Genomic DNA, 24,779 nt, shown 5'->3' with positions numbered 1-24,779 from the left:
CTTGTTGTTAAAGTATTTCCTCCCTCTTCATTAATATGATACACTTTACCTTTTAGTCAGTGCAAAAAAGACACATTTTTGTATTTGACAAATATTTAGTAACATTATCAAGATTTTATTATGTTAGGTTTTACTTATTTGATAAAAAAAATCCACAAATATCAACATTCAGGTGTTGCCCTGATGGCATCTTCGTTGAGTTGTACCTGATCGGACCTTGATTATTATGTGTCATTTTTTAATTTGTTCATCTATCATTCAGTCTGTATTTAGACCTATACAAATGATATCTCCATAAACTTCTAATATTTCTCGATATAATTCTATAAATAAATGCATTTAAAAACCATGTTGAGTAGACTTGAAGAAATAAGAATAGCTTATTTGCTCTCTTTAACATTTTTTATCCTTTATCTTACAATATTGTTAATGTTTAAGGATTATTTTATGATTTGAATTATCTTTTCTATCTTAATTTATGTGACATATTTTTCTTTTTTCATTCGTCCCAAAAAGAATCTTACAATTTCATAATTATAATAACTTAAAAGTTCTTATTTTACCTTTAATGAAATGATTTATAGTCATATAAATATAAATTTTTTACTTCAAATCACAAATTTTGAAAGTCTTTCATTTTTTAACTCTGTGTCATTTCTAACAATATCACACATTGAGACGGAGGAAGTACATTTAAGGAATTTTTGACAGTCTAGTGTCTACAACTTCTACATTTTAAAGCCCATCTCAATTGTGGAGGAGTTTAAGATTCTATCTGATTATAGATTTTGAAAGTTTTTGTTTATAAAAATAAAAAAGTTAAAATATTATTGTCCATGAAATTTGATCTAACTTTAAAAATATTTTGAACATTTTTTTTCAAGATACCAGCTTTTTGGGTGAAAAATTTCTCACTTACAAAAACGGATGTCTAAATAAAAATTTAAATTTCAAAAACTATTTCGAACACAACTTCAAAGGGATAACAATTCAAGAATTAAATACAACATTATGTTCCTCCATTTAGGTATGGATACTAATTAATCCCGAAAATTATTTTGTATTAAAATTCATGAATTTTGTTATCACATAAAAGTGGTGGGATAGCTAATCTCATAGAATAACGATGACATCCCATTTTGTCTGTTCCATCTCGACAATCAAACGATCCCTATTCCACAAACTCCAAATAATTGATACCTAAAAATATATTTCTTTTACATTTTTCTTATATGTATATATTTTATATTTTCCATCCATCTCTAGAGATTAATTTTTCCTTTGTTTGTTTCTCATTCAATATTCAATATTCGCTTCAAAATTTTACTGATTCAAATTCGTGTCTAAAAAATCTCTCTTTAAAATAAAACGCTCCATACTATAACAATAACAATAACATAAACATATTCAGTAAAATTACTACTCCACTAGTAGAGTTTGAAGAAAATAAAATATACATAATAACATAAATTTTACTATTATCTCGTAGAGATAGAGAAACTGTTTGACTCGAATGCAAGTATTATTTTGAGAGGGACCTAAGAGCTTTGTCATCATGGTTTAAAAATTAGGACCACATCTTTTATCTTTAAGGGCCTAAAATTGCCATCAAATAGTAGGGGTCCAATATCTATCGAAAGTGATTGAACAAAACCCAATATTCCCTCACTTTTCATATGCGCTTTGGGCCGCTCAAATTGATCGATTCAAAAACATAAAAGTATTCTAATTTTTCGAGTTTCATTTATTAACTATTAAGTGATATTTCATCCGAATTGTCATTAACTATTTAGTAAAATCATTTAACTATCATTAATTATTTATCAAAAAATATACCTCAACTATCAATTGTTTCCAAAACATATATGAACCATCATTATGTTATTGAAGTTATTTTTTTTAGAGAACTAATGAAAACACCCATGAATTTGATATAAATTATCAATTATGTTTCCAAACTATTGACAGTCTTAAGAACACTAATTTACTTGACTAACTTGAATTAGGTACACATCAATCTGTTAAATAACATAGCAAGTGGACTCAAACATGTATAGAAGCATGTGACTCTTAATAAAAAGCCGTGAGAAGTTTTGAAAACACTCTAAACTTAGCAAAATTGTAAGGGTGTATTGCACTGATGTTGCAAGATCGGTGATATATTTAATTTCAATTAATAAAGTAAAATGATTATTTTTAAGGCCGCAAATAATTCAAAAAATGATTAGATTCTTTTAACAGATTCCACAAGAAAATATCATTTTCTTAGAAACATTCCAAATGTATATTATATTTTTTTATTAAAAATATATATTTATTTAGAAGGTACACAAATAAAATGGTTTCATCTAATAGTTAGTCAAAGTTCCTCAATTTCTGAAGTGAAAACGGAAAATGTTGTCCTTTTATAAGAGAATATTAATATAAAAAAAAAACTATGAAATTCATTACTAATATGTCACTAAATAGCCAAAAATGAACATGAGTTTTTTAATATTCCATAATTAAATAAGATTAACAATAGTCTTACTATTAGTGTACATTGATTTCTTTTTCTTCACATATCTAACTCAAATGACAAAAAAGGTAATAATAATTAATCTACCACTAAGTTAAAATTAAACTAGAAATAGAATTCAAAAAATATACAAAGCACTTCATTAACTTGTCATTAAAACATCACAATTTTTGACAAAATATTATAAATTAATTAATCATGCAAAGAGGCCACTAATGCATGGATTTTTTCTCTTCACATATCCAACTCATGTGACAATTTAATAAAAGATTAAACTAGCATTAAAACTTAGAAGTTAAACTAGAAATTAAATATATTTTAATCAAAAACAATTCCTTAACTTGTCAATAACCCTCCTAATTACAACACTTTGAATCTAACTAGAGATGAATGAAACTTTGTCATCAAACTAGACTAGACAACTACAAACATCAAAATTCTTGAAATTTTTTAAATAAAGATAAATTTAGCATTATAACTTGAAATTAAACTACATATAGACATTAACAGAATAAAACAAATAGAAATAGACAAAAAAATAATATACAAAACACTTCATAAACTTGTCATTAAGCCTGCTTACAACATTTTGAATCTACCTATATAAGAATTAAACTTGCCATCAAGCTAATCATCTAAAAACATCAAAATTCTTAACATACTTATAAAGAGTAATAAACATTAATCTACCATTAAGTTGATTAAACTAAAATTAAACAAAAATAATATACAAAACACTTCCTTAACTTGTCATTAGTCCTCCTTACATCATTTTCAAAGCTAGCTAAAGAAAAATCAGACTAGTTAGCAACTAACCATCTAAAAACATCAAAATTCTTATAATTTTTTTTTTGGAGGGTGGGAGGGTGGGGGGGGGGGGGTAAGTGATGAATAATATTACTAACAAAAAAAACCAAAGTTACCATTATCAAAGTTAAGTGCATAACTTAAAGGATCATAATGAAAACTCAACTTGTTGTTACTCTTCTTGTTCTTCTTTTGATTCAAGAATTCACTTCTCAATTTCAAGAAAATGTTCCTCAACTTCTTTTTCCTACACAGGAAAAACAATCTTGAGTTGCAACACATATCAACTACAAACCCCATCTCTAGAAAAAAAAAAATCAAATTTAAGAAAAGGTAATGTGTAGAATGGAGTAATAAAGACGAGATAAATAGGGAGAATTTTGTGGTTTGGTTTTTTGTGGATGTTTTTTAGGGTGTGTTTGGGTTGCAATGTAAGAGAGGGAGCAGAGTATTGAGACAGAGTTGTAGCTATTTGAGTGACTAAAGTATTGTCAAATGTCTATCATATGGTATACTATGAAAAGTGGTTTGTTTTTTTTGGATTTGGGGTTATTTGGGTTGTAAGAAGGTTCTTTCTTTACTTTATTGCCTTTTGGTAAAAAGGGTTTAGATTTTGTGTATTATGGATAGTTTTTGTGTATCTTGATTAATTTTATTTGAGATTTTTTTTTTGTTTGACTTAATACGATAATTGAGAAAAAAAATTAAAGACTTTTAAAATTTGTGTTTTTAAATAATTGTTAGATATTTATGTGGTTGAAAATTATTTTATTAAGGGTTTAGAGTTTGTTCATTAATAATAGCTTTCGTGTATTTTGACTAATTTTGTTTGGGGTGCTTTTTCTATTTCATTTTATGTGAGACTGTTTGACTTGATACATTATTTAAGAAAATAATGAAAACTTTTGAAAAATTTATGTTTTAAAATAGTTGTTAGATATTTATATAAATTACAAATCAATTTATTAAGAGTTTAGATTTTGTGTGACTAATTTTTTTATGTTACCTTTTGTGCATTTAACTAATTTCTTATGTTAGCTTTGGCGTATTTTGATTAATTTCTTATACTAGCTTTTATGTATTTTAACTAATTTATTGAGGTATATGTCTATTTTCTATTAATATATATAGATATCGAGTAATTATGTCCATCAAAATTTAATTAAATTTGAATATGAGACTTTATAGTATACTTTATTAAATCGCTAGGATATACCCAAATGCAAAATACTCTCACGATTTGATCACTTAAAAGATAACATATGGTAAATATCGATTGATAACCTAGAATAAATGAATAGTTTGTTGTAATATAAAGAATAAAGTAATTAATAATTTGCTATAACTTGATAAGTTGCATTCTTAAATTTTAATCTTTTTTACATGATAATATATTTATAACTAACTAAATCCTTTAAAGAATTCATATTTTTAATAATATTAAAGAGGAATAATAAGCTTTTGAGAAGAAAACGGTGAATTAGTCACAAAAATCATAAAAACGTCTAATCCCCAAAGATTTGATAGTATAACATCTTTGCTTTATTGAAAATTGCAAGAACCTTACATGTTATAGTTGTTAGTATCAATTATTATGTTCTTTGGTTGAAGTGTGAGATACGTTTCAACAAAATTCATTAACTCAACAATTAATAATTTCATTCTGAAGCGTAACTAGTATTCATGAGCTTCATATGCGCTTGAAGTTCACTCTTAGAAATATAATCATCTTTGCCCCTCACGTCAATATTAATATAATTACTATAACTCTACTTCAAACTAACTTATGACGATTATATAAATCCTCACTAATCATATAAAAAATAAATTATATTTTTAATTAGAAATCTTTTGAAAACCAATCTATTTTCTAGTCATTTTCAAAACTAGGGTATAGGGGGTATAGGGGTGGGGTGGAGTGGGGGGTTGTTATGGTCACATGGTCTTTGGTCAAGATTACAATAATATAGTAAAGTGTACAACAAGATATTGAAGTTTGATTGGATAGGCTATACACATGTGGATTCTGTTTCTGTTACTATTGACATATAGATAGATTCTTTATCTTTTCCTTGCAACACTTTTAAGGTTTGTAAATTAAATAGTATTACTATTATTTAGATCACATAATTTGTACTTTAAACCCTTGAGATTTCTCACCTTGACATTAAGGTCACTAAAGATATTAAAAATTACAAAATACTTCCTCAAACAAGAACCACAAAGAGGAAATAAATCCTAAACCAATTACTTTTTCTGGTTTAATTTGTTAGGCTTGATTCAAAGTATGAAAATGAAAAGATCTAATATTGATGAATACTCCTTGACAATGTTATTGAGTTTATGTGTTGTATTTGAATTTTGTGTCATTTTCTCGTCTTTCGTTTTATTAAGATACTTTTATTTTATGCTATGATTTATTTGAGCTTATGCGTTCTTTATTATTATTGATTTTGGTTCACTTAACGAGTAGTGTCACAATGAGTATCAGGTTGTAGATCTCGATTTGATTCATGTCAAATCTCGTTTTTTTTAAAATTTATGTAATGTACATTAATTTGACATGGAGCTTGAAAAAAAATAGAACTTGTAGCTCAAAACCATTCATAAAATATTTTTCTGAATATGAATAATTTCATTAAATTTAAATGGAAATTTTAAAATATAGAAAGATATAAATGTCATATAAATTGACATAAAGTTAGAAACAATAGAACACTTTTGTTTTGATTTTCCACCCGAGTAGTCATGACACCCCATTAAGATCCGATTAAGTCGGAGTCACACCAAAAAATTCACTTTTGATGATAAAATAATGTTTATCAAAGATTGTTTTATATTACAATATCACTTATTAATTAATATATTTGAACTTCGAATCAAGAGTTTATAAAAAACAATAAGTACTCTATTTTATAAAGATAAAAATAAGATCAATATTACATTCTGTACTCCTGAATTCTTCTAATTTAACACCTGCATAAATCACATTCGAATACGTTACCAAATGACCCCTTATGATTGAACTTGGTGCCAAATAAATATATAGGGATCAAATGTATCAATCCCTACTATTAAACTCACGAATTCTCCTAATTTAATACTTGCATAAATCACATTCGAATATATTACCAAATGACCCCTTATGATTGAACTTGGTGCCAAATAAATATATAGGGGTCAAATGTATCAATCCCTATAGTTAACTAGGGAAGTAAAAGCTCATTATATAATTCTCTTGATTGTGACAAAATTGACAAAAAGAAGTGTAAATTATGGGGACCAATCTAAACACAAAGAAAAATAGATAAGGTAGAAATGACAAGTAGTAGTATTTATTAGGGGTGTAGGGTGTTGGGGAGCTAAAATTCCATATAGTAAATGAGAACAGAATAGAACTGTGTGAATGTGAAATGTAAGATGTGAAAAAAGAAGGCATTAATCCTTGAGCCACTCCCTTTTCACAGTACTTTTAGCTTAGGAAGAAAAAAATGGAGAGATAGATTATTCGGAATCTATATTGGAGTCTCGACTAAATTTGGATCGCACATTGTAGGATCTATTTGGAGGTGACGTTTTTTAATATAATTCTCTCCATACCCAAGGCCTGACTCGGAGTTGTTTGGTTAAAGATGAAGCAGTCTCACCACTGCACCACAACCCATGTTGGTAAATAGAGAGATAGATAGTAATTCTTTTGTTTGTGATGTTGTTTGACTTGATACATAATTTATTTTTAAAAAAATGAAGTTTTTAAAAAATTATGATATGAAATAAGTAATAAATGATTGTATTACTATTAATTATTTTATTAAGAGTAAAATGAATATTTTATTATGTAATTGTTACTGAATATAAAAATATGTTTTTTAGCCGACTAAAACCTAAAACAGAAAATGTATACTTAGTTTTGGATATAATTCAAAAACAATTTTAAAAAAAAATCATATGATGAATTTTTATATTTGAAATTATGTAACACATTATATTTTGAATAAGAGTAAGAATAAAAAAAAATAGAAATCAACGGTTTCTTCATTGACTGTAACACCATATATATTTTGAATAAAAATCACTTATTATAAATTGAAATGAGTTCTATTTTCTCAAATAGCGAGTAAGAAAATTTCGAATAAATAATTTGAAATGGGAAGAATACGTCACAATAATTAATCAGTACCTTTTTGTTTCATTTTACTTGATATAATATACTTTTTAAAAAGGGAAAAAAATTAAAATCTATAATTTAAAATAATTTTAAAATATTTATATGTTTATAAATTCAAAGTCAAAAATATTATTGACTTACACTCCTAACACCATAACATAAATTAAAATAAAAAAAGCATACAAATAAAATAGTTAATTAAAATAATAAGATAAATAAATAAAATTGAATTTTGGGGGTGTGGGTAGGGGGGGGGGGTAGGTGCCGTGCGTGTGGGGGCAGAGATAATGTCGGGACAACCTTCTGGCCTAAGCAATTCGTATACATATCTAGTCAAGTCCCTTTCACCCTTTTATTTTTCTTTTCAATTTTTGATATTTAGCGAGTTATTTTTGAGTGAAGTTTTATTATACGTTTGGCTAATTATTTTGAAAAAGTATTTGACTTTTTAAAAGAATATAATATGTATACACAATATCTAAAAGTTATTAAAAATATTTATAAGTTTATATTATCAGTATGTTTCGTGAAAAGTCATAACAATAAATACAATTAATATGAATTTGAAAAAAAGAAATACCATTGATTTATATATAAAAAATTACTATTTCGCTTTTAATTGAAAGTAAATCCGAATAGTTAAAATGTATATTAACTGTATAAAGTTTGTGCAATGAATTAGGACTGAAATTCAGTCCAAAATTGTAAATGTTAGGTGTTTTTATAAAATATAGAAGTTTCTGAAATACTAAAATTTGGCCTGAATACTAATTTTTCTAGTATTTGAGAACTTGATATATTTGTCAAATAGTGACAAGTTATATGATCAAACTATTTCCCAAATTTTTCATAAATACAGTTGGGAATATTGGAGCCAAACAACACTTTGTTTGGACATACGATTTCATCTCGTGATTTCAAATAATGGAATGAGATCTCAATTCTCCAAAAAATTTAATTTGAGAATGTCATATCATTATTTTACAGAGTATGAACATGGTTGTGTAGTTACCGATAAACTTTTACTTATTTGGTAATATTGTATAAAAATAATTGGAATAATTTTGATAATTTCACAATTTAGGAAAAAATTATATTTATGAGCAAAAAACAATTTAAAAATCTAAATTGTATGTCCCAACAAAACTTCTAACTTCATCTCACATAATTTCAAATTTATATTAAAATTCAATTACTCAAATTTATATTTATATCTGATAAATTTATTTATAACAACAACATTTCAAATATAATTTTCTTACTTCTCAAAAGTTTCATGAAAGAATCCTCATTTTTTCAATCACAATTTATATTGACGTTGCTTTCACTTTAATTAATATTACAACAAAAATAGTTTGGAGTTATTCTTGATACAAGGAATAATAATTATAACAATTTTTTATGTCCAAATATACATTTTTTTTGGTTTTCCATTCGATTTTTGAAGTCCACATTAAAACTCCGATTAAATTCAGATCGTGCATTGCAGGACCCATTCAGGGATGACGCTCCCAACAATATTTTCTCTATACTCAAGACTCGAACTCGAGACCTCTGATTGCATTAAACCCCACATTGGTAAATATACATTTAATTTTAATGGAGGAATAGCTATCTTCTTGACAAAATCTAACAATACCTAAAGGTTTCTAGAGGTAAATAGAGAGGAGAAAAAAAACAGCAATGATCTGAACATCATGTGATACATGATTAATTCTAGCAATTAATGTCACCTATACAACCTATATATAGATTATGAATTTGAGTCCTAAAAATAATTAATGATTTCTTTATTTATTTTATTTTTATTTGGTTTAACTTTTAGAAAGTAAGAAGAATTTTTAAATTTTAGGGTTTTAAATTAAAGATATATAATTATTCAATGAAATCCCACTATGTAGGATTTGAAAAGGGTAGAGTGTATGCGGATTTTACCTTTAAGATTGTTTTCGAAAAACCCCGTGGGCACAAGCACATCAAACTCAAGTAAAAAAAAGAAGAAAAACAATGAAAAAAGCATAGCAGTATTAATTGTTAAGTCTACGAAAAATAACAATAACAACAGTGATAATCTAAATACAATAAATAACATATGACCAAAACTAGTTAGTACTACGACAGACACTAACAAGCCTAAACCTACACAAAACAAGAAAGCATGCTACCCAAGGGCAGAGCCAACATACATTATTCAGGGGTTCATCCGAACCCCACACGGCGGAAAATATTACTATTTATACATAGTTAATTTTTTATACATATATGTAGTAGATGTTGAATCCCGTTCGATTAGTTCATGTGTTTATTTCTTCAGATTTTGAACTCTTGTTACAAAACGTAGCTATGCCACTGATGCTACCCCTACCAACCTTTTACTAATACGCGACCTCCTCTTCTTCATATCTAGAGTTCCTCAATAATATAAAGTTGCATAATGTCCTATCTAATCACCTCTTCCAATATTATTTTAATCTTATAGTGATAAATATGTCATGTAAAAAGTTAAAATTAAAAATTACAAAAAACTAAAAAAAAATAAATAAAGAAACAAATTAAAACAAAAAAAGTAACATTTATTTTAAAATAAATATCTACATGCATCATCACATGCTATTTGAAATGTGATCCTTCTTGAAATTTTACTAACTCGAAATATTTTATGCAAAGATCCGCTCTTTTGTTTTCAGAGGGAAGAAAAAGTGATATAAATATTTCAGAGAATCCTTTTGTGAAAATCGAGTTATTAACGGAAAAGGCAAAAAGTAGTCTGTAAAAATAAAAAAAAAGTACTACTTTTAATAGGCCCCTATATAGACATATATGAATTTTATTTAAAGCCTGCATTTTTTTTGAACAAGAAAAAATATTTGCTGTCTTTCTGAAGAAGAGAATGACCATGAAAAGACATGTCAGAAATTGAATTATATAAGTTTTGTATTTTAATAGTTTAAATTTTTTATTAGATTTTATTAATAAAAACTTATACTGTATATATAATTTAAAATAAGTATAAAAATATAAATAAAAAACTATTGAATTCAATCGAACATGTGAACAAAACTCTAGCTTGGTCTTTACTTGTAATGTAGTAGTACGATTATTATGCATATTATAGGAATTGACATGGTAGACGAACGAGATTGATATGGATTGTAATGGGATGGTTATGATTTTCATATTTTATAGTCACAAATTTTGAGTTTAAACTTCTGAAAATGAAATGAAATTACTGTATTAGTTTCAATTTTTTTTGACAAACATTCTTTTAGTCAGATAAAAACAAAAAGACATATTTTTATATTTTGTAATAGTTTAACTTTAAAATATTTATTTTATCTTTGAGAAAATAATTTGTATTCATAATAATATATGACTTATTTTAGATCTCAAATTTCAAAATATTTTCTTTTTTAAATTTCATGTCAAGTCAGAAAACATCATATAAATCGAGACGAAAGGAGCATGCTTAACAAATTCTCAACCAGTAGAATTTGAATAGTTTATATGGTAGCATAGATGAATATAATTTCTACATCAAAAATTATGGTGAAATGATAATTAACTCCTTGAAAAATCGCTCAAGGTAATAAAAATATTTTACAATGACCCACTTTCTTATAGCTTTGTAATTCATGAATGCAGGTTCTTGATGAAAAGACTCGAAATAATTATAAGTTGCGGAACATAATTGCAGATCTTCTAGCAAAGGAAGATCGAGGAGTACATTTTTTTTAAGAATAGAATCGTAATTTTGATAGTTCCTCTTATATTTGCTAATGAAGTAATATGAACACACATCTTTAAAAAGGTACTTTTGAGCGTCAAAATTCAAATTTTGACCAATAATAATGATAATCAAGTTACATATTTTATTTAGTTTTCGATTTTATTTAATCTATTCTTTGATAGCCACTATTGAGAAAAACAATTTGAACACACAAAACCAATAGTTATAAATTAACCAAAGTTTTAATAAATGTTGTGATGTAGCAATCACCATATTATTCAAACTGATAAAAACAGATGGATGTGAAAGTGATAGTCTCATATCATTGAAGAACTTAGAGATAATATCCAATTGTTTCTTTCTTTTGACCAATAGGTCTTCAAACATATTCAATGACCTTTTTTTTTCACCTAATATTCGATATTCATTTTATGCTTCAATTTATCTGGAGGTGCGCATCAAAATTGTACAAGGTACCTTATTTTGGAGATACCCATTTAACCTATAACAAATTTTCTAATCTTTTTTCATATCTACACCACTTTGAAATAAGACATTATATACCTGAAGTTTCATATGATTGAAATTCAAACAAAAATATCTGAATTCAAGCCATATGAAATTCCAAACACTACATGTCTGAAGTTGTTTCGAAGCACTACTTGTATAACATAAATGATAGTTTCAAAATAGAGTATATATACACTTTATCAATTTGCATCGCATAATGCACATTAAAGGAAAAAACGTCCCCTACCATGATTGTTACATTCCTAAGATTCGAACCCGGACATGTATCAAAATCTTATCCATCATGATTTTCCTTACATTTATTTCTGAATAATAAATATCCTTTATTATCTTGGACCATAATGTAAGGGTACTTATTTAATTTTCCTATATGTACATATTTGATTTTATTGCAAGGCCATGGCTTTATACAAATGCATCATTTTGATCCAACATTAATTAAAAAGGTAACATTCCAACCAAGAATAACACAATTTATTCTAAGAACTTAACAACATCACATTATCTTTAGCCTATCTTATTTTTTCGACATTACAAGTTTCACATTGTAAAAAAACTTACCCGGGTAAATATCTCGAGTAACCTGATAATACTTTTTACAATGACGGCATATATAACTTAAACTTGTGGTCAGGTTCTCCCTGCATAATGAACTTCTAGCTTAAGATAAACAGTTGAGCATTACCAGATAATGAAAATACCAGCGAACGATAGGCGCTTAGTAAAGCTTAAAGTATTATTATGGATAGCAAATAATCAGGACAGTCATCTACTACTGTCTTTGCAAGAAAAATCTGTTACAACAAACTATAATTACTAACCGGTCTACATGTAGGGTTGATAAGCTGTTGGCGTTCCGCTACCTGCATAATTGCCATAAGAACTTGCATTAATTCTCTCATCTGCTGTTGGCAATATGCCGCCTGAATAACTTGCATAACTGGATGATAGGGGAGCAGCTGTATAAGAACTTGCAGCAATTCCCTCGTCAGCTGGATAATAATATGATCTTTGCTCGTAGGATTGCTGGGGATATGTGGCTTGACTTGGAGGTTGATAATCATAAGATGTACTGAGATAAGCATACTTATCGAGCAATCCTGCATGAGGTGCTCTCTCAACAAGAACAGAGGGGACAAGTCTGCTTGGGTTATTAGCAGCTGCTCTCTCAATTAAAACAGATTGGGGCTGTATGCTAAGAACGTTAGGATGTCTGATAGATCCATGCGTTCCTCCAGTTACTCGAGGTCTCTTGAAATGCTGGTGTTTACCTGATCCAGAAGGTCTTTTCTTATCATTAGACCGGTCTTTGTCGTTAGAAATGGCTTTCTCCAACTGAGCAACCCTTCTCAGCAGTGGATCAAGTGGATATTCTGCTTCAAGCTTGTAATCTCGAATACATTGTACTATTGCCTTTACAGCTGCAAGTTCCTGAGTGTTTGCACTATATTCTGTAAGCAAGTTTGCAAAATAAGAGATAAAATTGCCTCCCTCCCCCTTTTTTCTTTTTGCCTCTATTTTTGCTTCTGATTCACAAATTACAAGTAACAACTTGGACATGGTGATATTTTATTGTTGAACCTCAGAAAGAATTCTTATTCACAAGTTCACAAAATAAGAGATAAAGTGGGCGACACGAAGGCACCAAAATATAGTTTTCTTTACATGATGTGCAGTATGAATGCTATAATAAGAATAGAGGAAAAGAGGCCAATAATCTAAAGCCAGTGTTGTTTATAAGCAGTACGATTTTTATCATACTACCTAGGACGGTGACAGAGGCAATCCTGAGTTAGGAGTTAGAAGAAGATAGGGAGAAAAAAGAAAGTTTGCCTAGGGGTAGAGGGGCAGATCCATCATGCTTCGAACTGTACACCACTCGTCCTTGCAGATTATTTGATTATCAACAAAAAAGGAAGTCTGCTTAAGAACAACTCTACATATTTTTTGAATAATTTGGCATTAGAGAAACAGGAAACTGTTCCGACGCAATGAAATCAATGTAACAACTATGTAAAAGTCTTCTTTTGTATTCCTGAACTTTTTTTGGAGCAAGGAGAAAATATCTCTTTGTATAGATTATTTGGCCAACATAATAGATGTATTTTGATACTATTTAGATATTTTTAGACACGGATTTCAGTGTTTTATTTCATGAAATTTCCATTGATTAACCAAAGATTTTGAAAGGTCAGATACATCATGTTCATGGTAACTTAAGGCCATTATTTTCTTCACTCTCAATAATAGATTACTTTTTTGTATTCTAAGGGCTACAATAGCCTTGAGTATGCATATTCCATATCCATATAATAAAACACAGGAGGATTAATACTTGTAATAATCAATGACTCCATCTACGTATATCATTGATCATTGGAAGTTAACTGTGCATGCATGCAACTCTATTGACAGACATTTATGCTACCAAACGGTCAAATTTAACAAATGCACAACAACCAAGGGACTAATGTGGCTAGCAGTACCTCTGCATTCCCCGAGTTACCTCCCTTCCCTTGTGCGTTTCGTCTCAAGTCCTTCAAATAGCCTTTCAGGAGCGGAACAAGGGGAAATCTTTCAGTCAGCTCGAAAGAATGAATAAAACGAGCAGCGTCGATTTGCTTCTCACTATGAATCAATGCTTCAATGACACCTGCAAAGAAATAATAATATTATTAAACACCATAAACGGTTGCATACATTTCTAATGAAGTAAGATGGTTGCATCATTTTTGAGAAGCAGCAGCTATTAGATGCTTCATTAGAACAATTCCTCGCAGAGTATACTATAAAGGTCCAAGATCATCCGGTGAAAAGAGCATCTCAAAGGAAATGATCTGTCCCCAGATTGCATCAGGTCAGTTAAAAAAACCAACCTGGCATTTTGTGTGCTAAGCCAAGAGAACGGCAGAGCTCAGGTCCCTGCCTATTGTGAGCCACTGCAAGAACAAGCTTGCAGAGCTCTTCTTCATCAAACTCTGAAGCAATCCTAAAAGTTGCAAGGAGCTGCAAAAATGCCTCAGTTTCCAATGAAGCTTGATTGGCAGCATCAGTTCCTGCAGTAGCCAACTTAGGCTTCCATTCATCAGCAATGGCCTTGGCTTGCTGCTTAATTTCAGGGTACAGAAGGTGATCAGCACCTGGTTTAGCCTTTGCCAACAAGGAGGCTATGGCTTCCATACAAACAAGGCAGGCTTGGCGCAAGCTATGGATAGCATTTTTGCCTTTCCCATCTTGAGAGTTAGATTCATCATTAGAGTAGAAGAACTCAAGTGAAGCCAGTACCAAATGGCCTGGTTCAGTTGCACCATCAAGGGCAACAGAGAGTTCCTCAGAAATTGAGGTCATTTTCTTTTTACTCTCTATAATATAATGCAGAAGCCCTTTTGCATCCATCTGCTCACATAATTGTGTCAGTTCTGGTCGAGGTTCGACCTTGCCAGAAGCACCATCAGCATTTTCAGCAGCACTGCCAGAGGATTTTACCTCTGAGCCAATATGAAGTGCATTTGTTATACCAAGAGAGCTGCTTACCTCAATGTCTTTGCTGTCCTCTGCATCTGTATGCTCGAGAGATTCCACTTGATGATCTCCCCGTGCTGCAGCAATTGCAGACACCGCAGCATCTTTAAGTTCTTGCAAGTGATCCCACAACTTCTGTTCCCTAGCAGCAATATCTGCCTCTCGTGAAGCAATCAGCAGATGAGCATCAGATTCTTGTTCCTTAAAGGCCTTCTCTCTAATTTCCAGTTCCAAGGATTTTTTCACTACTGCAGCCTCCAGATTCCGGAAGTGTCCTACAATATCCTTGATTAAATCCTTATCTATGGAGGCATTTTCATGAGATTCAAGATCATTTAATGCCTTCCCCAATTGTTCAATAAGGGATGGTACGTTACTGATCATCATTTGAAGATCCGTTTCAGCCATGGTCACTCAAATATCTGCAATATCAGGAGATCACAGAGTGCATTAAAGAAATGAATCAAAACTCAGTATACAATAAAACATCTCCTCAAGATCTGGGCACCATCATGCAAACTCCCCAACCCAATCCCAAGAAGAACAAAAGGAAAGAATCCTCATCGTGCAACCAAAATAGAGAAAAGAAATAATGGCTGAAGTATCATTAGGCTATATTGCTCAGACACTCAAAAAATGACGTTACACCTCTGTTGGATTCTCAAAAATGCACTACTTTTGGAGGACCTGACACATAATAGGCGATATACTCGAATTACTAGAACAAAATAGTCATTAGGCACTTTTGGCATGTGCAATAGCAATAGTACGCGAATTAAGATGATATTTATTATACACCATGAAGTGAAGTGAAATCCTAGATTCTTACAGTGTAAGGAATATATTTAAGAACCCACACATACTTTACCATTTCCATCGGGTGAACAAGTTGGAAGCCTGGTGATATTTGGTTGGGGGGGGGGGGGGGGNGGGGAGAGGGTTGACGCCTGCCTTGTGCCTAGGAATTCCTAGAACCTTTCAGGAAAACCATAGCATGTGACCTACTTTCAGTGCTTTTCATTTCATTCAGTAAAACATAAGAGGCATTGCATACCAGAGTTAATGGATGTGTCCATTCCATTGAGATATAGGAGTAATTAATAATTGTATATATTTTATAGCCTTTTACTTTCACTTTCTCTTCATTCTTTAAATACACACATGCACGCACATATGTATGATTTCTCTGTATTCATTTTATAGCCTTTTACTTTCACTTCCACTTCATTCTTTATACACGCGCAAGCGCGCACACCTGTATGATTTCTCTGTATACATTTCCCTCCAGTTGAATCTGTTTCATCCAAATACCAAATAATTTGTCTCACAAGGCAATTTAGACTTTCTCATCTCAAAAGTTCACTAAACCTCACATTTACACCTAAACTCAGTGGCAGATCCAGCATTTTAAGGTCCTGGTGCTCCCTTAACTACCAATCAAAAAATATAAGTACACAAATTTAACACTAGTCATAAAAAAGACAATCATATTTGAACACGATAGTGTAAAAAATCAATAAGAAAACTATAATAAATATTATCTTGGATAAAGCAAAAAGGAAAAGATTTTACATAAAAGTTTTTTAGGGCAGCGAGTGAAAGAGACAAAAGCACAATCAGCATAGGGAGAGTAAAATAAAAGAATGTCTAATATAATAACTTATATCAGCTCATGGTACAGGGAGAAATCACTCAAGAGCCACACAAAATTAAAGGGGAAATCATTGTTTCTATTGAAAAATTGTACACTAAAACTGCTCAACGGAGGCCTACTTTTCAAGATGTCCAATGTCCAGTCATAACAGAGTAGGAAAAAGAAACATTACAAGCCAACTTTGAAGAGAGTGAAGTATTGAGATGTCTGAAGATGTGTGCAGTGGGTAAGGCACCTGGTCCTGATAGATTCACCATGAGATTCTTCATCAAGTGTTGGGAAATTGTTAAACGAGACATAATGGATACTTTTCAAAAACTTCCAGGAACAAGAAGTTTTTGAGAAAAGTTTTTATGCAACATTCATTGTACTCATACCAAAGAAGAAAGGAGCAAAGGAGCTAAGGAATTTCAGACCTATAAGCTTGATAGGTAGCATGTACAAACTACTCTCCAAAGTACTGCCTGAGAGGCTGAAAGGGGTGATTTATAATTGGTTGATTCCCAACATATGGCATTTATTAGACGTAGACAGATCATGGATGTTGTGTGATTGCTAATGAAGCTATAGATTCCAGAAGAAACCTGGTATACTATGCAAGCTGGACATACAGAAAGCATATGATCATGTCAACGGGAGGTATCTACCGAAGATGTTGGAAAGAATGGGATTTGGCCAGAAAAGGTTGAGATGGATAAAGTATCATATTTCAACTTTCAAGTTTTCCGTGCTTATTAATGGAGCCCCTGCAGGATTTTCAATACTCAAAGAGGTCTTAGGCAAGGTGACCCATTGTCACCTTTTTTGTTCTTAATCACTATGAAGGGGTTGAATAGTATGATCAAAACAACAAACAACAGAGCCTGGTTGAAAAGTTTTGATGTTGCTAGAGAGGGTGGTGACAGTTTGGAGGTGACACACCTGCAGTAACAGGTGATACCCTAAGTTTTTGTGATGCTGAGGAACAACAAATGAAATATTTGAGGGTTATACACTTATAATGATTCTGTTTGAAGGAATGTCTGGACTACATATCAACGGAAGGAAGAGCTTATAGTGTATTTAATCAATGAAATCATTAATATGAACTGTCTAGCAGCAATCCTTTGTGGGGAAATTGGTACTCTACCAACAACTTACTTGGGCATGCCTCTAGGTGGAGAATACAACTCTATTGATATATGGAATGGTGTGCTAGAGAAGTGTGAAAATAAATTGACTAGATGAAAAACTCAATATCCGTCATTCGGAGGCAACCTAACTCTCATTAATTCAATCCTAGATGCCTTGCCAACTTAATGATGACCTTGTTCCCAATACAACAAGAGTCATCAAGAGACTGGACAATATCAGGAGAAAGTTTCTATGGCATGGCAACAAGGAGAGGAAAGGCTTCCATCTATTGAAGTGGCAAGGAGTGATAACTAGCAAGAAGGTAGGCGGTATGGGGATAAAGAACCTGAAGGTGCAAAGTAAAGCTCTCAGAATGAAATAGTTGTGGAAGTTTGCCAATGAAAATCATATGCTATGGAAAAGGGTAATAAGTGCAAAATATGAAGGTGAAGATATGTGGATGACCAAAGAAGTGATTATACCTTATGGAGTGAGTTTGTGGAGATCAATAAGAGACATATGGGAGGAAGTTAAGAGTAATGCAAAGATCAAAGTTGTAATAGAAGTAAGACAAGATTTTGGAAAGATGAGTGACATGAAAAGGGAAACCTGGAATCCCTGACATATACAATATAGTTCTGGGACAACAAAATATTATAGCAGAGTTATGGACAAAACAGGGGTGGAGCTTTAATTTCAGAAGAGAATATAATGACTGGGAAATAGCAAGAGTGGCGAAATTTCTCAACACTGTGGAAGCTTTTAATGAGCTACAAACAGGGGAAGATGTTATGTGGTGGAAGGGAAATAGCAGAGGGGAATGCAAAGTTAACTCAGCCTACAAGTTGATGGATCAGACAACCCCACAAACACATAGTTGGCCATGGAAACAAATATGGAGAAGCAAAATACCTCATATAATCTCATGTTTGATATGGTTATTTGCCAAAGAAGTTGCTCTGACTCAAGATAACTTGAAGAAAAGAGGGATAACCTTATGCTCTAGTTGTTTTCTTTCTGGGGAGGCATTAGAGAAAGTGAGTCATCTATTCCTACACTGCAAGTATACCCAAATTTTATCCAATACTAAATTATTTTTTTTTAAGGCAATTTAGATATTATCTAAAACTACCTATCATTCCATTTATGTCACTATTTACTGTTTCTAGCACTCCAAATTTTGTGGTAGTGATTGTTTCGCTTTTAGTCTACTACTTCATGCTTTCTTTAGCATTTTATCTTGGTTTCTTCACTCCCATTGTTTCTAATTTCGAACTGCTTTACAATGCTTTTACTTACGTTGAGGATCTATCGGAAACAACCTATTCTCTTTACCTTCTAGAATAAGGTTTGCGTACACACTACCCTCCCCATACCCCACTTTGTGTAATTACACGGGATATGTTGTTGTTTTTGTTTCCCTAACACAAACATACAATTCTATAACCAAAATATAAATTGATACTATTCCTTTTACCGTTAAACCCAATACACATTTCTCCAAATATCATCAAATAACATGATATACATATAGATTACAACGAATTGAAAGAACATGCTTAAAATTATATACATGGAAGCTTACAAACCCTAACTATTTCCCAATTTTCAGCACAATAGAGATATAAACAGCCAAAAAAAAAACTGAGATAACCAATTATATATCATGGAAAAATCATATAAAAAAATTGCAAATAGATATTCTACAGTCTGAAGGAACCTGACAGAGAAGAGGGCCAAATCCGGAAGGTCGCCGGAGCTCCGATTCGGAATTTCGGTGGTTACAAATTTCAGAAGAAGAAACGAACCGTCAGTGAATATAGAATTATCTGGTTTTCGAATTTGCACTAAAAGGTTTGGGCCTAAAATTTGATTATTAATGCTTTATGGGCTAACAATAAGCCCATTATAGCTCAGTTCTAGCCCAGTATGAATAAGCCTTTTAACATGGAGTTCATAGCTCTTCATATATACTATTATTATCTATGCTTACCATTAAATAAGAGTTTTCTACCATATATTGAGAAAAATACACTTAGATTTGTATATTTTTGCTACTAGATACACTAAAATAGGGAGAGAGGCGAGTGAGATGGGGAGGGACGCGTGCGAGATTTTGTTATGTATCACAGATACATAGGAAAGTGGCGAGCGAGATAGGAAAGAGGCAAGAAAGATTTTTTATGCATCCCAGATACATACAAATTCACTTGGATACAATGTAGCTAGAACAAATTTGACCTCATGTATCCTGAGATACATGTATCTGGACGTACCTGGACGGACCAAAATCTTGTAAGATACATAATATTACAAATTAGAGTGTATCTAAGCAAATAGCTTCTAAACTAGTGGAATTTATGTAAGTTTTCATATTAACAATTTGCCTTTTTTTTTTGTTTGATTTTGGGGTGAAGTGCACAAATAGTTGCTTTTAGAATCACTATTTTTTAAAAAAAGTAGCGCGCCCACGAAGGTGGTTGAGTTGGTTATTGAGTAGGTGATCTTTTAAATGGAGGGTTCATGTAAGTTTCCAATCCTCTGTATGTTTTTTTTAATCAAACTCATTGCATTGGACTTATCTAATGCGGTTTATCTCTTTTGTGCAGTTGTTGTGAACCAAAATAACTATATAAGGGTATATGGGCTACACATGGTAAATAAGACTGAATCAGTTGATATTATTGATTCGAGTAAAATATTGAAGAGTTTTATTTGGGATTAGTGGTGGCAAATGGGCGGGTTGGGTCAAATGTGGGCGGGTTGAAAATGGGTCAACATAAAATGGGTAATAATTAATTCAACCCGCCCATATTTGATATGAGTTAAAATAGATTGGGTAAGACATGAGTTGGGTAAAATACTAGTTTGCCCATATTTTCATGAGTAAATAGTACTCTACTTAAGAATTCAACATGGAGAAAATATTTTAATCGTTTTTTAGATGAAAAATGTTGAAAATGCTTCATTTAGTTTTATTGTATCATAAAAGAAAAAAAAATCCTATAACTTTTCAATAAAAAATAAAATTATGTATAACAAGGGAAAATATTTTTAATTTCAAAGTAAATGAATATTTGCATTTTAGGACTAAAACATGCTTAATGCACTTTAAGCAATGTCAATACTAATGCATGATTTGCTTATTTTACACTAAGTATTTATTATCCAATATAAAATTAAACAAATAAAAAAATATAATTATAAGTAACAAAAGAAATGTACATTTAAAATACATATTTTTGGAGGGCAAAAGACTTCACCTTTCCAATTATAGTGAAAAATAATTAGTTCTATAGAAGAACATAAAAGGCAAGAGAAATTACAATATTTTTAGTGATATCATGAATTTATAGTGAATAAAAGTTAGAAGCTTAACCCATTTGACTAATCCATACTTTACCCATATTTTTATGGGTTGAATATGGTTATCAACCCATATTTTACTCATGTAAAAAATCACTCACCCAACCCATTAAAATATGGGCTCATTTTGCCGGCACTACTTGGAATTCAAGCCCAATTAGCTATTTTTAAAAAGCTCTAGGGATTAGAAAGAACGATTATGAAAAATATGTGGAAGTTTTGGTTGTCAGTTATCTCTCATCCCCTTTCTCTGTTATAGTATCTCAACCCTTTCTAGCTACCTTCTTCTATGTTAATTTCTCCTTAGTTAGTGTGTTATTACTTTGTTGTGTGTATTCTACGTTGTAACTTGTATTCAAATATATATATATATATATATATATATATATGCGCTTGGTTGAAAATCAAGTTTGTTTTGAACTATTATACTGAAGCGAAAGTTACTTGTGCACACCAGAAGGATAGTAATTGTGGATTCTCTCGTCAACAACAACAAAAAAAAGTACCATGGAAAACAAACTTAAGTAATATTTCTCTTTTTCTAATTTAGACTAAAACATATATTTCTCTTTTACTAATTTAGACTAAAACATATAGCAATATGTAATTCAAGAACCTTTTAACTCAAATAATCAAGAAAGAAATAAAGTTTATTTTTGTAAAACAAAGGGAAAAGTAAAAGAAGAGAAATAAAGCTGCTTACTTATATACAACCTTAGGCGCATTTCATCTTTCACTTTGCCCTTTTTTTGTAATTCTTGAAAATTTGTTTTTTTTTAACGCGGGATCGTTTTGTTCAAAATAAAATACATGATAAATACGACAAACAATTTCGTCTTTTATATATGGTGAATAATCTTATAATGTTGATATACATTTTATTTTGATTTTCACTATATCAACAACTACGCATTTTAAAATTTTAATCCCAAATTTTATATTGAAATAACTTGATAATTCCACTATCTCACTTTCTTAGTGGTAAAGTGTGTATATTCTCTTATAGATCCAAATTTCTGAGCAAAGACTGGCTTTGCCTTTTATTGATTCCTTTCTTTTCATCACAATTTCATGAAGAAAATTATGTTGAATTTTGTGGGGTCTCTCATCAATGCTTAATTTCAGAATTCTTGAGTTGGAGAGAGAAGATAGAGAAGTTTTCTTGTGATCCAACAGTAATATAATATCATGTACCTACTACATCTATAAAAGATATTTGCAAAATTGACCTTAATGTACTTGTGTTTTAATAATAACGATGGTGTTGGGATCAACTGATTGTGTGTGTTTAATTTTTTATTAGGTAAGTGATATTTATTAAGAGTGAAGTAGTCTTATATCAGTGGTTAACGAGATGAAGTGATAGTGATTTCTGGACAATCTTTTTCTTAATTATGAGCTAGTTTTACATCGTACCGTAGGAGGATCCATCCCATATCGGTGGTTAATGGACCCTCGTATTAAATTGTTCATCTTCTAGATGTTCAATTCTAACCGTGAGGTGGGGTGTTGAAAAGGGAAGAAGTCTCACATTGGTGTGGTTAATGAGATGAATGATCTCTTTATATGGTCTTGAGCAATCCACACATCATAAACTAGTTTTTGGAGTTGAGGCATGCATATCCATTTCTTTACGATATCTCTCACCAACATAAATATCAGATAATTCTGGCCGTCAATATTGACTCTAAGGAGGGATTGAATCATGGTTTTCTATGATGTTCGACTCACTTCATTGACTAGTAAGAGACCCTTATATTGGTATATCAACATGGACTTTCATTTTATCACTTCCATATAAGTTAATGTCTCTCTATTTGGTATTTGATTTGCAAAAACATATATAGATATATTTATCTTGTTATGATTAGAAGAGAATTTGAAGGGAAGTCTCTAGCTATGACAAATTTATCTTCCTGTGAACTATAAGTTATATATTTAAGTCACGAAATCAGTCGTTGATGTTTGCATCAAAGTAGGCTATCTACATAACACCCCTAACGTACGATCCTTCCCAAACTTGCATAGTTACAAAATGTTTTGTGTGTCGAAATGTCCTCTCCTCATTGAATGTGCAAACACTACAAGGTGAGGAGATGTAGTATGTAAGCATTGCAATGTCAATTCTGCAAAAGAGTGAAAAAGCAAACACCTTTACAAAAAGTAATTGGTGGAACAAACTTCCAATTTCAGATGCAACAAAGGTAAAACAATACTACCAAACGACGATTTTAGTGGAGTTATAAGTACTCTTTCATTTTTAAGAAATTTTGAGTTTAAGTCTTTTTGGATATGAAGCCGTCAATATTCAAAAGCATTTTACCTCCTACAGTGAAACTTTTTAATACGAATCCAAATTTAATCGAACCTCAATACAAATATCGAACACATGGTGAAAAGTAGTGATTAGTTTCACATGTTCACCTTGGTGGTGGGTGACTCCTCTCTTCTCATGATTTTAACACAACTTTTTTCAATATTTTCCTCTTGTCTTTGTCACTCTGTTAATTTTTCTGTATATATAGGGACAAAAAGTTTGATGCTTGTGATGTTTTGGTTTAAGTACATCTTAATCTTCAATTAATTTATATGTGCACTTTTGGTTTCTCCGTCTATGAGTGACGAAAGTATGTAGAATATAAAAAAGTAAATAATTTTTTTTTAAGGAAATTTAACATCTAGATACATAATAATATTGTTTTTCAGCAAAAAGAGCTAGAATGAACCTCTTGTACTCCCCTAACTGCACTCTGATGGATATATTAATAAGTACTCCCCTCCTCGCAAAATACTTATCATCCTTACTAAAAATATTTATCTTAAAGTACTTATTTTATTTTATTTTTCATTTTATCATTGGTAATAACTGTTCTTGAAGACTACAAATTAAACACCTCAATTATAACACATAAATATAGGAAATATTTAATGAAAAGAGAATAATATCTTACAATATAATATAAATAAAGATAAAATATAATCAAACAATCCTATTAAATGATTAATATTTTTTTAAAAAAATATGTAAATAAAAAACAAGATAAGTATTTTGAGATTAGGAAAGTAAGAACGGAAGTTGTAATGAACCATGTATAGTCATTCACTAATAAAGAAAGTAAAAAAGTAAGTAAAGGAATCTCTCAAAAAAACTTTTAAAAAAAAGATTGAAAAAGTTGGTGTTGGACATTAATGGCAATGAGAAACCATTTTGTTTTGTCAGAATCATGTCCATTATACCTTGTAGGGACTTTGAATTATTTCTACTCAAAATGAGATAAACAAAAAAAAAAAAAGTGTGTTTGTGTGTGGGGGGTGGAGGTGAGGGGTAGGGGGGTAGGGGGGAACAAGAAGAAGAAAAAAAGGTTCTCTTGGA

At 30.7% G+C, this 24,779-nt stretch overlaps 1 protein-coding gene across 3 annotated transcripts; it reads right to left on the bottom strand.

The window, feature by feature from the left end:
* Positions 1-12,174: 12,174 nt before the first annotated feature.
* On the bottom strand, positions 12,175-19,888 carry LOC125854600 (FRIGIDA-like protein 3). Of its 3 annotated transcripts, XM_049534183.1 has the most exons (5): positions 19,761-19,888; positions 14,628-15,695; positions 14,238-14,404; positions 12,573-13,182; positions 12,175-12,392 (listed from the first exon to the last, which is right to left on the bottom strand). In XM_049534183.1, the coding sequence occupies exons 2-4, from the start codon at positions 15,679-15,681 to the stop codon at positions 12,577-12,579; spliced, it is 1,827 nt and encodes a 608-aa protein (XP_049390140.1). In that variant the 5' UTR covers positions 15,682-15,695; positions 19,761-19,888; the 3' UTR covers positions 12,175-12,392; positions 12,573-12,576. The 3 variants fall into 3 exon arrangements, with proteins under 3 accessions (XP_049390140.1, XP_049390139.1, XP_049390141.1); XM_049534182.1 differs by lacking the exon at positions 12,175-12,392 and having other exon boundaries at positions 12,472-13,182; XM_049534184.1 differs by lacking the exon at positions 12,175-12,392 and having other exon boundaries at positions 12,472-13,182; positions 19,766-19,847.
* Positions 19,889-24,779: the final 4,891 nt, after the last annotated feature.

This window comes from Solanum stenotomum, chromosome 2 (genome assembly GCF_019186545.1).
Source record: "Solanum stenotomum isolate F172 chromosome 2, ASM1918654v1, whole genome shotgun sequence".
NCBI lineage: Eukaryota > Viridiplantae > Streptophyta > Magnoliopsida > Solanales > Solanaceae > Solanum > Solanum stenotomum.
The sequence above is the reverse complement of the archived record's forward strand: the minus strand, read 5'-3'. Positions and strand labels throughout refer to the sequence as shown.

Bases quoted from the DNA above. Each gene is read 5' to 3' on its own strand.
- LOC125854600 (XM_049534183.1), bottom strand. From the start codon at position 15,681: ATGGCTGAAACGGATCTTCAAATGATGATCAGTAACGTACCATCCCTT. The intron at 14,405-14,627 runs GTTGGTTTTTTT...ATTTCTTTGCAG, and splicing joins CTTAGCACACAAAATGCCAG to GTGTCATTGAAGCATTGATT. The intron at 13,183-14,237 runs GTACTGCTAGCC...GCAAACACTCAG, and splicing joins GTAACTCGGGGAATGCAGAG to GAACTTGCAGCTGTAAAGGC.